The sequence below is a fragment of the Ceratotherium simum genome, chromosome 29 (assembly GCF_057802395.1).
Source record: "Ceratotherium simum simum isolate JZ-2026a chromosome 29, ASM5780239v1, whole genome shotgun sequence".
NCBI classification, from domain to species: domain Eukaryota; kingdom Metazoa; phylum Chordata; class Mammalia; order Perissodactyla; family Rhinocerotidae; genus Ceratotherium; species Ceratotherium simum.
In genome coordinates, this window is record NC_141928.1 from 36,493,395 (window position 1) to 36,509,010 (window position 15,616).

The 15,616-nt window shown below is 39.5% G+C and overlaps 1 protein-coding gene across 2 annotated transcripts in view; it reads right to left on the reverse strand.

The window, feature by feature from the left end:
• The window catches only part of TDRD7 (tudor domain containing 7), an 88,057-nt gene that overhangs the window by 15,145 nt on the left and 57,296 nt on the right, over positions 1–15,616 (reverse strand). For both annotated transcript variants that reach the window (XM_087419443.1, XM_087419444.1), the window contains 5 exons: positions 14,370–14,556; positions 9,210–9,321; positions 6,619–6,821; positions 5,477–5,611; positions 3,907–3,993 (listed from right to left, as the gene is read on the reverse strand). In XM_087419443.1, coding sequence (XP_087275569.1) covers positions 3,907–3,993; positions 5,477–5,611; positions 6,619–6,821; positions 9,210–9,321; positions 14,370–14,556 — 724 coding nt within the window. The remainder of the gene's footprint in view (positions 1–3,906; positions 3,994–5,476; positions 5,612–6,618; positions 6,822–9,209; positions 9,322–14,369; positions 14,557–15,616) is intronic.

Below are 15,616 nucleotides of genomic sequence, written 5' to 3' on the forward strand. Positions count from 1 at the left end.
ACAAATTGCAATTTCATAAATTTCACAAATTTATCTCCTTTCAGAGCTGGATTATAAATGATGAATGGGAGTAAAGCAGGTTGGTAGGAGTCTAGTTAGGGTCTAATCTGAACACTTCAAACAGAGAGGAGAGGATGAGCAAAGACATGTATTTCTTACATGTGGAGTCTACAAGCATTTCGGTTGTGTTGAAGCATTTGGTTGGCTGGAGGGGCAGGGCAAGGCAAGAGATGAGGCCAGGAGATGGGCAAAGGCAAGGATTTGGACAGCCAGAGAGTATGTCTTAAAGAAGCTGGACAGAACCTGTAGATGAGAAGAGGCCAATGTCAAGTCTTCAGCAGAAGAATGAGATGAGAGGCCATGTATTGTTGGTGGTAAGACTGGGTGAGGGTTTTGGAATCAGATAGATTTGCTTTCAAACCTCAGCTCTCCTACTTTCTAGCTGAAAAACTTTCCTCATCAATAAGATTGGGGATAATAGGATTTTATAAAGATTAAATAAGAGCAATCATGTTTTAAAAAAAACAACATTTAGTGTCTAGGAAACTAAGTCTCATTAAAAGTTGGATGTATTATTATTTGCATTTTGGGTTGCTCACTCTAGTGATAGGGAGCTCGACTGGAGGAAGACAAGTGCAAAGGCAGAGGAACCAGCTGGCATGGTATTGCAATGATCTAGGCAAGAAATGACAAAGACATAAAACAGGCAGAGTTTGGTGACTGGCTGCACCGGGGACTGAGGAAGATGTGGGAGTCAAAGATAACTCTTAAGGAACAGCTTCAATGGCTGCATGAATGGAGGCACCATCAAAATATAGAGGAAGAAGACAAGAATAGGGAAAGATGATTTTGGTTTTAGACATGTAGAGCTTGAGTGGTTTGTGAGATGGACACCTAGCCTGTCTTTTTGCTCAAATCTGAAGCTCACCACGTGCTGGGAAACAAATTAGGGAGCTATTAGAAGCGAGATAACTGAAACTATGAGGTGGGATTGCCTGGAAGGATGCAGAAGCTGAGAAGAGTGGTAAGCAGGGATAGAACTTGGGGACACTGACACTGGCACTTCAGAGGTGGGGTAGGGTTGAGGTTTGAGGCAGAAGAAATCATTAGAACATCATGAGGAAAATTAGGAGGATTTGATAACATGGTAGCCTAATAAGAGAATTTCAAGCTTTGACACTGTTGGATGCAGCAAAGAGGTCTGTAAGATAAGACCTGGAAGATACTAATTGAATTGTGCAATTAAGGTTCTGTTGCAAGAACAGGCTCTCTGATGGAGTGTGGGTAGAAGTCAACCGGCAGTGGCTGAGGACTGACTGGGAAGGTGGTGTAGAAAGTGAACACAGACCACTCAGGATGTGTTTGGAGGAAACAGGGAGAGTGATGGCCACTGAGTAGAGTTGGCTGGATGTACAGAATAAGTTCAGAATATATTCGCAGTAAATAAAGCTTAGACAAGTTACAATGTCAAGAACAAATATATCATTTTTCCTTCCCTAATTTTCTACACATCACTAAGAGAATGAACACTTTTGCTACCTCAAAGGTAGACAGTACACAATTTGATAGTAATAAAAATAATACTATACATTTATCTAAAGTATTTCAGCATATAATGAAAAGGTATTTTTGCCCAAGAGGCATAACCTGATCTACAGGTGAAGAAACTCAAGTTGAGAGATAATCTACAAAATACTGCTGCTCTTCAAAAGGCCATGAACAACACAGAAAGACAGAGCAACTGCCAGGTTCGAGGAAACTAAGAAGACATGACAACTAAATACAACTTGGGATCCTAGACTAAAAAAAGAACATTTGTGGGACAATCTGGGAAACGTCAGTAAGTTCTGCAGATTGGTTAACAGTATTGTATCAGTGTAAATTTCTTGATTTTGATCATTGTTATGCAAGATGTTAACAACTGGAGATGGTGGGTAAAGAGCATATGGGAACTCTGTGAACTATTTTTGCAACTTTCTAAAAGTCTGAAATTATTTCAAAACTTAAGGGTTAAAAAAACTAGGTATTTGTGCATTTGGATATTACACACTAAACAGCATAGAACTTTAAAATTTGAATAATGCTGTGTTCCTTTTCAATGAGTCATGTTTTTGAAGTTTACAGTTATGCACACAACTCTTGGTCATATAACTCCAAATCTCAGCCTTCTGGCCCACATTCACATTAATGACAATAATTACTCCAAAATTGCTGCTTTCATTAAAGTAGATGACCAAATTTTACATAAATAAAGGAAAATCAATATAATTAAGTTATTGAAATGTTGCTATGCAGTATTTAAAAATCAATAAAGCAATGGTTCTTACTTTGTTAGGGTTGTTTCCTTTGAGAATCTCATGAAAATTATGGATACTTCCACCCCAAAAATATAATACACACATGCAAACAATATTTGCATATAATTCCAGGGGATTCAAGAACTCCCCTGAAAGTAGAGGTCCCTGAATCTAGATTAAGAACCTCTGTAACAAAGGAAAAACAGAAAAAAAAAAAAAAAAAAAGCCCAAATTTGCAATTTTAGCAATTGGGCAAACTAGATATCACAAAAAGGAGGAAAGAAAAACGAAAGAAACAGGAACCACAAAAATCCAAAATCTGTCTTTGAAAAACATACAGAAATATATGATAAAATATAACAAACCTCCTTTCAAATTCATAATCAAGCTGGCAAGAAAATAAGACAAATGTTAGAGAGTGGAAATAGAGGAGTATGTGAACACTGAAGCCAAAGCCATCCTGGGCAGGAGGAAAGGAGGATCTGAGGCTCCCCCAAGAAGCCAGAACTCTCACAGGGCCACACCCTCAACAGAAGGGTGACTCTGGAGAGCACTTAGGAATATCTACTGAAGTTGAGGATACACATTCCCTATACCCAGAAATTCCACTCCTACATATGTACCCTGGGAAATGTGCACAGGAAGGTTCATGGTAGCGTTGTTCATGACAAAAAATTAGAGGCAATCTAAATATCCATCATCAGGAGAACCAAGTGATAATGTTGGCACAGTCATACACTGTAACATCACACAGCAGTGAAAACAAACAAACAAGAGCCTCACGATGAAATCCAGCCATTTGTGACAACATGGATGGACATTGAGGGTATTATGCAAAGCGAAATAAGTCAGAGGGAGAAGGTCAAATACCGTATGATTTCCTTCATTAAGTAGTAGATAATAACAAGAATAAACAAACACATAGAGACAGAGATTGGATTGGTGGTTACCAGAGGGGAAGAGGGGAGGGGGGAGGGCGAAAGGGATAATTCGGCACATGTGAGTGGTGATGGGTTGTCATTAGTATTTTAGTGGTGAACATGATGTAATCTATGCAGAAATAGAAGTACAATGATGTACACCTGAAATTTATACAATGTTATAAACCAATGTTACTGCAATAAATAAAAAACTTAAAAAAAAAAAAGAGCCGCACACATCAACAGGATGAATCTCACAAACACGAAGAATGAAAAAGCATGTTTCAGAAGAATCAACACATTTTACTATATACACAAATTTTAAAAACATTTGTCCATTTAGTTATACTTTATTCATTTATTTTTTATTATAAATATTCTATATACATATGCATTTCTATATTTCCACTACCTATATATCAAAATATATAGATAGCAAAAGTGTGTGTGTATAGACACAAATATAGTGAAAGTATAAGGAAATGAATAGGAATAAGAAACACCAAATTCGGGGGGGGCAGGAGAAGAGAGGGGATGCAGACAGGGAGAGTCAATCAGACTGGTTGTGTTTTATTTCTCAAACTGGTGATGGGCACGTGGGTGCTTATTCCATTTTTAAAAAAACTTGTTTGTAATATCTGAAATGTTTCATAATAAGTTTAAAAAAAAGGTCAAGTGACTGATATTACCTCTACTCGGTGCCATTTTCCTTTGCAATGGAAGAGGCAGATTTTCCCACAGAAGGGTAATGAGACGAAGTACTCGGAGGTCATGTGCTACAAAACAGAAATGCATGATACTTTTATTACTTTTAGCAAAGAACACATTGCCACACCATTAGCAAAACATCACTGGGGCACTGGCTGACTGTTCCACCGTCTGTAACCTCAGACTTGCCGAGAATGCGCTGCAGTGGATGCAGCACATGTACAGGGTGTCGTAGACCTTCTGCCTTGTTTCTCACACATTTGTTGATGGCAGTCATCTACTCTCCTTCCCTGTACATGGCTCATAAATCAGCCTGGTTAAAATGCCTAAAAACGTTAGCGTGGAGGTCAGCATGATTCATCCAGGCTCTGGCACCATCAGTTAAACACGAAGAGGGAGGATGAATCTGACAAAGAGGAGAACAGCCTGGATGAAAGTGAGGAAGTTGGCCTTGCTGTCCATACGGCCCCTTCCTTTCATCTTTTAAAATTTAGATTCAAAGATAAGATTTTAATTCCAAAACAAATGTTATCAACACAAATATGGGTATCAGTGTCAGTGATACTGCTGTAGCTTGAAGCTGGAGACCTGCCACGGTCTCTCTCATTCGGGGTGAATGTTTGTACTCTCCCCACAGGCAATGTCTCCACTCGGGTACCAGAGCACTAGGGACTACCAAGAGTGCTTTCCACCACCACAGGTTATAAGCACATGCATGCAAATGATCACTCTGATGAATTAAGTACTTACCAGGACCTGGTAAGGCTTGGTCTCTGCCCTCCAGAAGCCTACCCTCTAGCAAGGCAAACAAATACCCAAATAGCTACCATACAACACTGCCTAGGAATGCCATGAGGAGCTAGGTGTGATTTGTAGGTTAGAGGGAAGGGTTCACTTACAGGGGCAGGGGGTCAGGGCTGAAGTGGCATTAGGGTTTGGTCACTTGAAAACCACAGCCTATTCTGGATTATGATTATCATGTCCTAATGAAGGTAAGGAAATCACCTCAGAACCTTAAAAAATAAAACCTCTACATGTCCTGATTCAGAAAAGAATACTAGAATTAAAGGGCAAAGAGCTTACTAATAAATTTAAACTGCAGAACTACATTTACCGAGGTGGTAGGTTCTCAGGGACCACAAGGAGCTCAGGGAGTGATGCCTAGAAGTTTATTCCTCCTAAATTCCCTGGTTTCATCTTCGCCCAAGGCAGAGGAGCCAGCTGGCTCTGGCAGACAGTCACAGGTAGCTGCCCTGCAGGATCATCAAGTGCACCTTGTAAATAACAAACCTACCAGGTGTTGAGACTTACCATGTGCCAGGCACTGTGCTCAGCAGTCTTGCGACTAGTCCTCATGACAATCCTATGAGTACACTATTATTATCCTCATTTTACAATGCAGAAACCTGTGTGTGTTTTTTTTTAAAATTCTGAGTCTGGGGCTCTGACCAACTATTCTAGAGATCTTATCTCACATTTACACAATTTAGTGACCACTCTTGTTTGCAACTTTAGGACTAATTTTAGAGGTGGATGATGCTGTTGCCATACCTTGCAATGGAAGTAGTCCTCTATCTTACGCAGAAGGTCGTTAAGCTTGTTCAGACCCTTACACGGCACCTGGCAGTAGAGTGTGCCATCAGAGCAAATATTAGTCACTCTGACATTTGTGTACATGGCATCAACCTGGAACAAAGGACACAACAAGGATGCTTGAGAACAGAGCACAGCTCTGCTCTACCTCAGGAGGAGCTACCCAAACATCTCATTAAGTCTTTGCATTTTAAAATCTTCTAAGTAAGCTGGAGGATAGAACAGAATGAGATTCATAACTTAAACGTGAAAAACTAATTTGGATACCTCACTTTCCAAAAGGAATACCTGATATCATTTGTGTTGGGTACCATGTAGACATTTTGCATACATTAACTTATTACCACTTTCCATTGTCCATCTTTAACTTTGGTTTATTTTCTTTCAATTAATTTAGAAAAAGAATTATTAAATAAAACATATTTTTTCAACATTAACAGAAATGAAAATAAAAACTCTCACAAAATCAATCCCATTACCAACCTACTTTCTAATCTATGTCCATGGGCCACATAAATTTTAGTAATGTTTAAAAATTATAATCACAGTAAAGGTTTAATTTTAGCCATTTTAGTCAAATCATAAAATAAAGACAATTCACTGTTGTTTTATTAAATATTTTCCCAGTGTTGCTATGAAGGCTTTAAAATGATCATTTTTAACATCTCATCCTATTCTTTAGAGTGACTGTTCTATAATTTAAAGGTTTCCTTCTTTGCAGACAGTCTAAATGCAGAACATTTAAAATGTTCTTCACATTTTAGCATTTAAAAAATGCTAAAACTAATAATTTAATAAACACATTCAGTGATACAACTTTCCCTTCTTTTGTATTATCCTCCCCTATTATCTTTGCAAAATAATTTCATAAAAAATTAACACACGCTCATTGTAGAAACTGGAATATAAAACAAAAGTCTACTTCCTAATAATTACTATTTATGTTCTGGCATTTTTCCCCCTTCCACTTCCCTTTCTTTTTTTCTCAATACATATGTAATATGTCTCTATCCAGTGTTAGCCTAAAATTTATAACATTCTTTTCTAACTCTCTTCTCTATGATATGTGTAACAGACGACGACAGTGGTCACAGTGGTACCTGAAGGTGAACCTCGAGTGACTTATCACATATGGCCTTTAAGCAGGTGGCATTGATATTGATATCATCTTCTCCTGAGGTATCGTACAGGACAACAAGTGGAATATCAGCTTTTTCAAGTATTTCCACTGCAAAGATCTTTCCACAAGTCAAAGATTCAACCACTTTCACTAACCCAGGATCATCACTTAGAACCTCCAACCCTGAAAAATATTGAATATTTTAATTTCTAGTTAATTAGCATAATCATTTTAAGATGGATAAAGTTTGTTTTGGCTACTTATTACAATTATGAATCTATTACAAAATTCTTAAATTTTATAGGAAAGCTTTGCTTTAAAATCTTCTTTACATTATCTACCCTTAAGTTTTAAAACATATATCATAATGTGAATGCCCTTTTGAATGATTACACTAAGGCAGGCAATCTTAAAACAAGACGAAAACTTGATGAGCAATCAGAATTTCTACCTTAGGAGAAAGAGCCTTCACTTATACACAAACACACATTTAAAACAAAAAGACTAATACGGTAGTCCCCCCTTATCTGAGGGGGATACATTCCAAGACCCCCAGTGGATGCCTGAAACCCTGAATAATACTGAACCCTGTATATACTACATTTTTTCCTATATGTACATACCTATGATAAAGTTTAAATTATAAATTAGGCACAGTAAGAGATTAGCAACAATAATAATAAAATAGAATAATTATAACAATATACTGTAATAAAAATTACTGTAGATCTTAGCAACTTTGGTATTGATTTCTTTTCTTTCCTTATTAAGCTGAGAACTTTCACCTTTTCACTTAAAGGAAGCACTTGATGGCTTCTCTTTGGCATACCTGATTTGCCAGCATCACTACTCTTGCACCTTGGGGCCACTATTAAGTAAAATAAGGCTTACTTGAACACAAGCACTGCGATACCGCGACAGTCAATCTGATAATCACGACGGCTACTAAGTGACTAATGGATGGGTAGTGTATACAGAGTGGATCCGCTGGACAAAGAGATGATTCACATCTCGGGTGGAACGGAGAGGGATGATGCAAGATTTCATCACACTACTCAGAACAGCATGCAATTTAAAACTTAAGAATTGTTTACTTCTGGAATTTTTCATTTAATATATTCTGACTGTGGTTGACTTCAGATAACTGAAACTGTGGAAAGTGAAACTGCAGATAAGGGGACTACTGTACACATAAGAAGCTATCAATTAATTATGTCCGCCAATCATGTATTTGTAATGTTCTTCCTAAAAATGTATCCTTGACTTTTTTCATTTCCTAATTAAATATACACAATTATTTTTCTTATAAGATGAACACACATTTATTGGAAATTTAGACAACCACTTTTTCTGTCTTTCCCTCTTTTTAAGTACACCATGATGACCCAGAGAGTACCAAAGAGCTTTCTGATTTATCAAAGAAAGATTAAATAGTGTTTAACATAAAATGGGTATTAGGTGAATTTTATTGTAGTCTAATTACTCTTTAAATTCTTTGAAAGTTGTAATTCTGTGTATCATATATATGACAACTCTAAGTTAATCTATTAAACTAATTAAAACTAGCTCATCATTTCCCCAATGGTACTATAATGTCTATTCTATATTTTTCCCCTTTAAATGCATGAGCAAAAGTTCATAGACTCCCTCTGAGCAACTTTTCTCTTGTTCTTAATCTGTTCTCAAGACACACAACTTCATAGCTTTTATCAAATCTTTCATTTCAGCAACCTAAATCTTGTCCTGTGCTCTTGTTCTTTTCAAGACTAACTCCCACAGGTTTTGCTTTTAAAATTACTTGAGATTTATCTCACAGATAGAGCCAAACCCAGCTCCTCTGACATAAACACTTATCCTTGCAGGGAAGGAGGTATTTCTTTGCAGGGCTAATTTTCATGACAGAATTTTGATCATTTTCTGAATTTAGCTCAGGCTCTCTTGGCATGATGCAGGCATATTTCAATGTCTTTCCTCATCACTAACATGGCCACTGTATCCTCCATACTTTCAGGTTACCCCTACAGTGTCACTCTCACACTGTGCATTCCTCTGTGCTTCCTTGAAGAAGAAAGAAAAGAACCGTGATACAGCGACCATGCCAGAGACTGCATATGACCTACATCCGAACGCGTGCTTGGGCACACGAGGGTGTGTTACTTGGTGATGAGCAGCAACCACCGAGTCCAACTTAGTGGGAAAGAGGCTGAGAGTCACTTCCCAACAGGTGGAACAACATGATTTACACTGATCAAATCCCGTGATACAGGGCCTCTAGCAGTTGTTACTAGAGCAGTTAGAACAACAATAAAAACCCTTTAAAACAGCCAATAGACATTTCTGTAATAAAATATATGTTATATATAACTAAAATATAATAAAAACATCATAACATTTTCATAATGATCACATCTTACAAAGACCACATTAAACATGAATTTATTTACACCTTTCAAGATATAACACATTACAACATCTTGAGATACTAAGTACATTTTAGGATTTAACCACTCAAAAGTACAATGGTAATAATGCATCAAGATGGAGAGAGCTGCAAAAAAAGTTTCCTCTTACCTGCTAGCTTACACTTTGTAGCTTGGAATGAGAGTGAACAGAACTTTGGGTTCAATTTGTATGCTTTGCTTTTTTCAACATTTTCACTAAAACCATAGTCAACATAGCATACCTAATGATAAAAACAACAATTTTAAGTTCAAATAAAATTCTTTATCCTTACATCTTAAAAAGTCACTTGATGCATTTCTGGCCTCCATTTTATTCCATATCAGCATGTTAAGTGGCACCACACTGCCTGGAAAACGCCAAGGGAGGTACCCCTGACTTAGCCAAGAAGAGAAAGCCTCAGGCTGAGACCAGGGAAGCCAGGGGTCCCGACTTCCAGGCCCCACTCCTCTGCTGCGCCTTTGCCAACGGGGAGAACAAGGGAAGACTGCTGACCTCTGATGCCTGGCTTTTGCCAGCTTCTCAGCAGCATGGCTATCTGGTTCCGCCAGCCTTGACTGTCCCCGCCCTTTCATTAGTATCATAATGCCTGCATCACCTTATTCTTTCTTGATTTACACACTTCCACTAAGGATTTGCATCCTTAGGCAGCAGTACTTGTTTCCAGAGAGGGAATCACTCTGGTGGTATTTATCAGATTCTAAATCCCCAAACAGCTTCTTTGAGGCCCACTCCCAGCTATTGTGCTCTCAGGGACCAAGATGCTTTCTGTCAATGACCACAATGATGTCATGGATAACATGGAATTGTACACTGTAAAAATTGATACTTCTGTTTTTTTTCAGGGGTGTGAAGCTGAGTTAGGCCTTCATCCAGCTCAGCCAAAGACCCCAAATCTGCGAGACAGAGTTTTGTGTTTGCAGAAACCTGCCCGACGCTTCCTTACCATTAGCACAGATCATTAAGAGTCTGGATATTATTTTTAGAATATTAATAAAGCCTTCAGTTGAAAATGACTATATAAGAAAAGCCTTTTTTTGGAGAAAAATAAAATCTAGAAACATTAGGCTGTGGTTTAGAATGATAACTAGGAATCTGAGGGAGAGTGCTGAAAATCTAGTATGCTTCTCTAATTAAAGCAGATGATGGTTATTACAGAAACAAAATAAAACCACCACAAAACCCAGGGCAAAGAAATACCAAGTAATACAGAGTTTTTACTTTCTGCAGAAAAATAAAGTCCACAACTTCTTGGTACCTACATTATGGTACTAAACATACAAAACAAAAGTTCTCCCCAGTGGTCTTTCCCTGACCACCTGATAACAGGGTCTGTGGGGCCTGTTTATCCCATACCACAAAGGACCATCTCTCAGAGTTCGTATCTTGACCCTATGCTTCCCTAGGCCTAGATCACCAGCAGGGTCTCCACATCAGGCAGGCAGCCAGCCATTTAAGTGTACAGGTTCATTTCTCCAATCCTAAATTAGCACCTGTTCTTCCTTCTCATAGGCCTCAGGATTCAGGCAGTTTTTGTTTCCTTTAATATCTATCACTATCTACAACTTGGATTCTGCTCTTCTGAAAACATGACATAATATATGAAATCATGATTCCTGGGAAACTCGGAATGTATTCCTAGTGCCAACAGACTAAAGCATAACTGCTCTAAAATCTTCAAAGACTTTCTGTAATATTTGTAGCTTGTTTTCTTTCCTTTCTTTCTTTTTTTGAATCATGATACCATGTATTTGTATGGCAGCTGCAGTTTACAGAACATTCGCCCATGGAGTACCCAGTGTGACTCTCACCACACTCTGCCCTATGTCCTTTGCGCTGTGAGGGCTGAGTAAAATTTCCCTCTCTGATGCCCTGGGATCAGCACAAGCAGGCTCATAATCCTGGCATCAGGCCCCAGTCCATTCCTGGTTCTCTGGCACCATCAAGTGGCCACAGGTCTCACAGAGCCACCTGAGTGTCCACCAGCAGACACCCCTGGGATGTGGGTCTGGGTCAGGCCAAACTGGCACCAACGTCTGGGGGTGACCACATGTTCCTGCTTCTCATACTCACCAAGGTCTGTGGAAAACAAGAAGGGATTTAGCACTCGCTGTCAGGCAAAGCACAGTTCAAGAAAAACAAGACTTGTAAGTAGCTGGGGTTTCTCCAGATAAAGAGAAAAATTCATCTCTGTCTGGTTCATGGAGATGTGGAAAAGAAGATCAGGTGAGAATCACTACAACTACTGCTATCTTAAGAGCTTACTACTGTACAGTATACCAAGCGACCCTTTTCATTCCTCATACCAGCCCACAGCTCTCAGCAGCAACAAACACAGCTGGTTGCTCCATCCTTTACGATCACTTTCTTGATCTGGCTTCCACCACACTGCCCTCTTGGTTTCCTTCTTCTTTGGCCACCCTTACTGTCTTCTTTGCTCCTCTTATGCCCACCATCTGAATGCTGAAGTGTTTCAGAGCCTGGTTCTGGGTCTCTTCCCTTCTCTGTGGGTGTCCTTTCTCTAGGTGATCTTACCTAGTCCCAAGACTTCAAGGAGCACCACTACCCACCCAGTTGCTGAAGTCCCAAACCCAGCAGCCATCCTGAATCTTCTCTTTTCTAACCTTCCACATCCAATGAATTAGTGTCCTGTCAGTTCTGCTTCCAAATATATCCCAAATCTGTCCTATTACCTCTGTCTCCACTATTGCCACCCTAATTTAGGTTACACGTTGCTGGCTATTGCAATAGCCAACTAACCGGTCTTACTTTCTTCTTTGCCCCACTACAATCCATTCCCACAGTGGAACAATCTTTGGTACCAGAACAACCTTTGAAGCAAATAAACCAGATCACATCTCCCTGCTTATCCCTTCCTTCACAGTAATTTTCTATCCCAGCACCCTCGTTATTTCCTTCACTGCACTTAAACTGTCTTGTTTATTTATTGTATACTTTTTCATTATTGGTCTTTTTTCACTAGAATATAAGCTTTTTGAGAACAAGGACTTGTAGTCTTGTCCCCTGCCGTAGGACAGTGAAAAAAATGAATGAAAAGCCTATCAAGCAGATACTAGCATGATGATAGTATCTGGTTTTACAGGTAAGGAATCAGAGAAGTTAAATAACTTTCCCAAGGCCACACAGCTGGACATGGCAGAGCTGGGACTCAAACTAAGGTCTAATTGACTTGAGAGCTTAAACTCCTAAAGCAGAGGTCAGGAAGGAAGGAAGACCCACATGATTTTTGCCCTACAGATTTCAGACTGAGAGATATCCTTGTGGAGTATGTGCATTATTTATTGTAAACACTGTTGCACTGTTGATGTGTCACTAGGGTTTGTGTATGGTTCTTCTCTTCATAACCTACCTCTACGCCTTCAAATAGCTTAAGTTTTTTTGAACTTCCTAAGGGCAGGGAAATGGTCAGAAGTAAACAGAAGTTTATCTAGGAACGTTGGGGCAGTTATCCCCTATCAACTAGAGGCCACTCAGGCTTCTCACTGAGCAGAAAGCAGTGATGGGGCCACACTGACTGGGGTCGTGATCACTGGGACTTCCCGCCCCCTGCTGTGCTAAAGATTCTGAGATGTGCTAACTCTCCCCACCACCCCCAGCACCATCTCTCCTCCTGGGGTCCTGGCCTGCCACTGAGGGGCGCTCTGACTGTGGTTCTGGTACCCTCTTCCAAGGAGTCACCCCTAAACACACACCTGTGTTAAAAGTTGATCCCTCTGTGGCTTTCTTTCACAGAGGAGGTTCCAGTGAAGACGGGGTCTCCCGATTGGAGTGTTTTCACACATGTGATTACCCCAGGGAAGGCATTCCAGATACAGATAAGTGACAGCTAAGGAGAGACCTTGGGGACCAAGACCTCAGACTCCAAATCATTTAGTCCAATGCCTTCACTCTGCTGGCCCAGGGGAATGGAGGGACTTGACCAAAGGCACACAACCAGTATCAGGCAGAGTCTCGGACTAGTGCCCAGTGCTAATCACACTGCGCTCTCCACCAGTCCAGTTATCAACTTAGTCCTTAGCTTTTTCCAGATGTTTTCAAACTTTATCCAAGTATAATTTACATTGAAGAAAAAATGCCCATTTAAAGTACAGTTTGATGGGTTTTGACAAATGAGGATACCCATGTAATCACCACCATAATCAAGATAACAGACCACATCTGCCGCTCCAAAAAGTTCCTCTTGCCCCTTTGCAATTAAGCTCTCTCCACCTCCTGTCCTAGGCAACCACTGATCTGATTTCTATCACAACAGATGAGTTTTACCTGTTCTTAGACATCATTTACACGGACTCAGTCAGTATAACTCTTTCGTGTCCGGCTTCTTTCACTTGCATGGTAAGTTTTATCCATGTGACTGTGTTTTCAGTAGTTCATTCCTTTTTATTGTTGAATAGTATTCCATTATCTGGATAAACTTGTTTATAATGTATAAATGTATAAATTTGTTTATACATTCACCTGTTGGTGAACATTTGGGTTGTTTCCAGTTTGGGACTATTAATAATAAAGCTGCTACAAACACATGTACAAGCCTTTTTGGGGACTTACATTTTCTCTTGTGTAAATACTTAGGGGTCACATGGTAAATATTTAACTTTTATAAGAAACTGTCAAACTATTTTCCAATTTTCAGATTTTTAAAGTCAGGTCAAATTGCTTAAAAGTTGTGCCTGTAGATTTGGTTAAGGAATCTCCTAAATTTCTCTGTGAATGGCAAAGGGTAGCTGGGTGGTTAGGGTGAACTTACTTCTAGAGAGGGTCAAGGCCTCTCCTATGGAACAAACTGTAAGAAACAGCAAGCATCCCTTTCTGACTCCCTGACATTGTGCTTCAGGGAAGGGGTTCTCCTCAGCTGGCTGCTGCAGAGGAAAAAGGAAGAATGTCATCTCCTATAATCTGTAGTGCTTCCCTGACTCCGATGTACTGAACCTGATAAGAAGCCCACAGAGCTCTGATCAGTATTTAGTATGTATCTCTGGGGAATGGGAATGAAGGGCTTTTCCTGATTACATTACAGGTTATGTAGACTCCCACGCAGAAGAATTTCTTTTTCTTTTTTTTAACTAAAACTCTGAGATAATTACCACTGACTTAAAAACTGACATGGATAATCTCTTACACATATTATCTTCTCAACTTCTGGAGAAAACTAAATACAGTTAGAAAGGACACAAGATTAGAAGCAACATTTTCATTTGAAAAATAATGTGCTTGTCTTCATAATGCTATGACAAAGTAAAGAGCGCTTGCCTTTATTTTGTTCTCTTCTGTTGAGATGATCTGCGCCCGTAACCAAGCGTCCTCCTCAGCATTTACGGCCAGCAGCTGCCCAACATGCACAGCCTGGACTGGTGTGACCTCAGGGTTCTTACTGTAATACTCCTTCATCTCATCTTCCATTAATTCCTGAGCAACAGAATAGTCTTTGCCCACATACCTGAAGTAGTTAATAGAAAAGAACACAAATGAATCAACCCATAGAAGGAAGAGATCTATAGGAATTCATTAATATTACTCTGTTTTTCTATTGCCACCTTTGGTTCCAGTCTCAGACTTGCTTACAACAGGGAGGAGAACATGTATTGAGTAAACCTTTCTATCTTGATAAAGCAAAATATAATATTGTGGAGCTCATGCAAAACAAGACAAAGGTCCAACACGTCACACAACAGAGCAAATGCTTGACAACAATCCAGAGAATCAGAGGATGTAACAGTAAGCAGTCAGGGAGTCTTCGGGGAGGAGGAAACTGAGAAAAGACTCAAGGGAAGGGAAGAGAGGAAGACATGGTGGAAAGTGGAGACACCAATGGAGGCCACATAAGCAAGAGTGGACTTCAGATTTTGACTAAGGCTGCTGGAGATCTTTGTAGATTACTGGGAAGAGAAGCTAGCTGATAGTTTTGCCCTAACTAAGGCTGGGTCTGAACAAGCCTCAAGCTCTGAAAACCAATGAAATTTTACTAGAGAAAAACAAAGCCTTAAACACACTAAACACAACCATGTGACAACACATCCCCCACAACTTACTGAACAAATGTGAACAAATTACAACAAAATGTTGAGTTCTGATACCCTTAAAAGAGATGACATGTTCTAGCTAAATGCCTCTTAAATTGTTTGCTTTCTGAGAAGTATTTTTCTCAGGATATGCTCCTATCCCTTTCTACAATTTTCTGCTGTTGACAACTGCAACAGCAACTGTCCCAGTTCATGTTATCAAAACATACTATTTTCCTTTCTGCCACAAATAGGTTGTTGTTTTCTTGCCCTTTAATCCTCAGAGATAATTCCATCAAAGGCCTCCTTCCAGGATGTAAAACCTGGCAAACCAAGTTTGGCTCCTGTAACATCCTATGTCTCAGCTATAGGACGAAGACTTTTAAGCTAGAAGGCTATGCCATAACAGCACCAGAACCACCTGGCCAGGGAGATGGGAGATATGCTACAACAACATTGTTCTCTGTATTGTTCTAGCTTTCACCCAGGGCCCAAGTG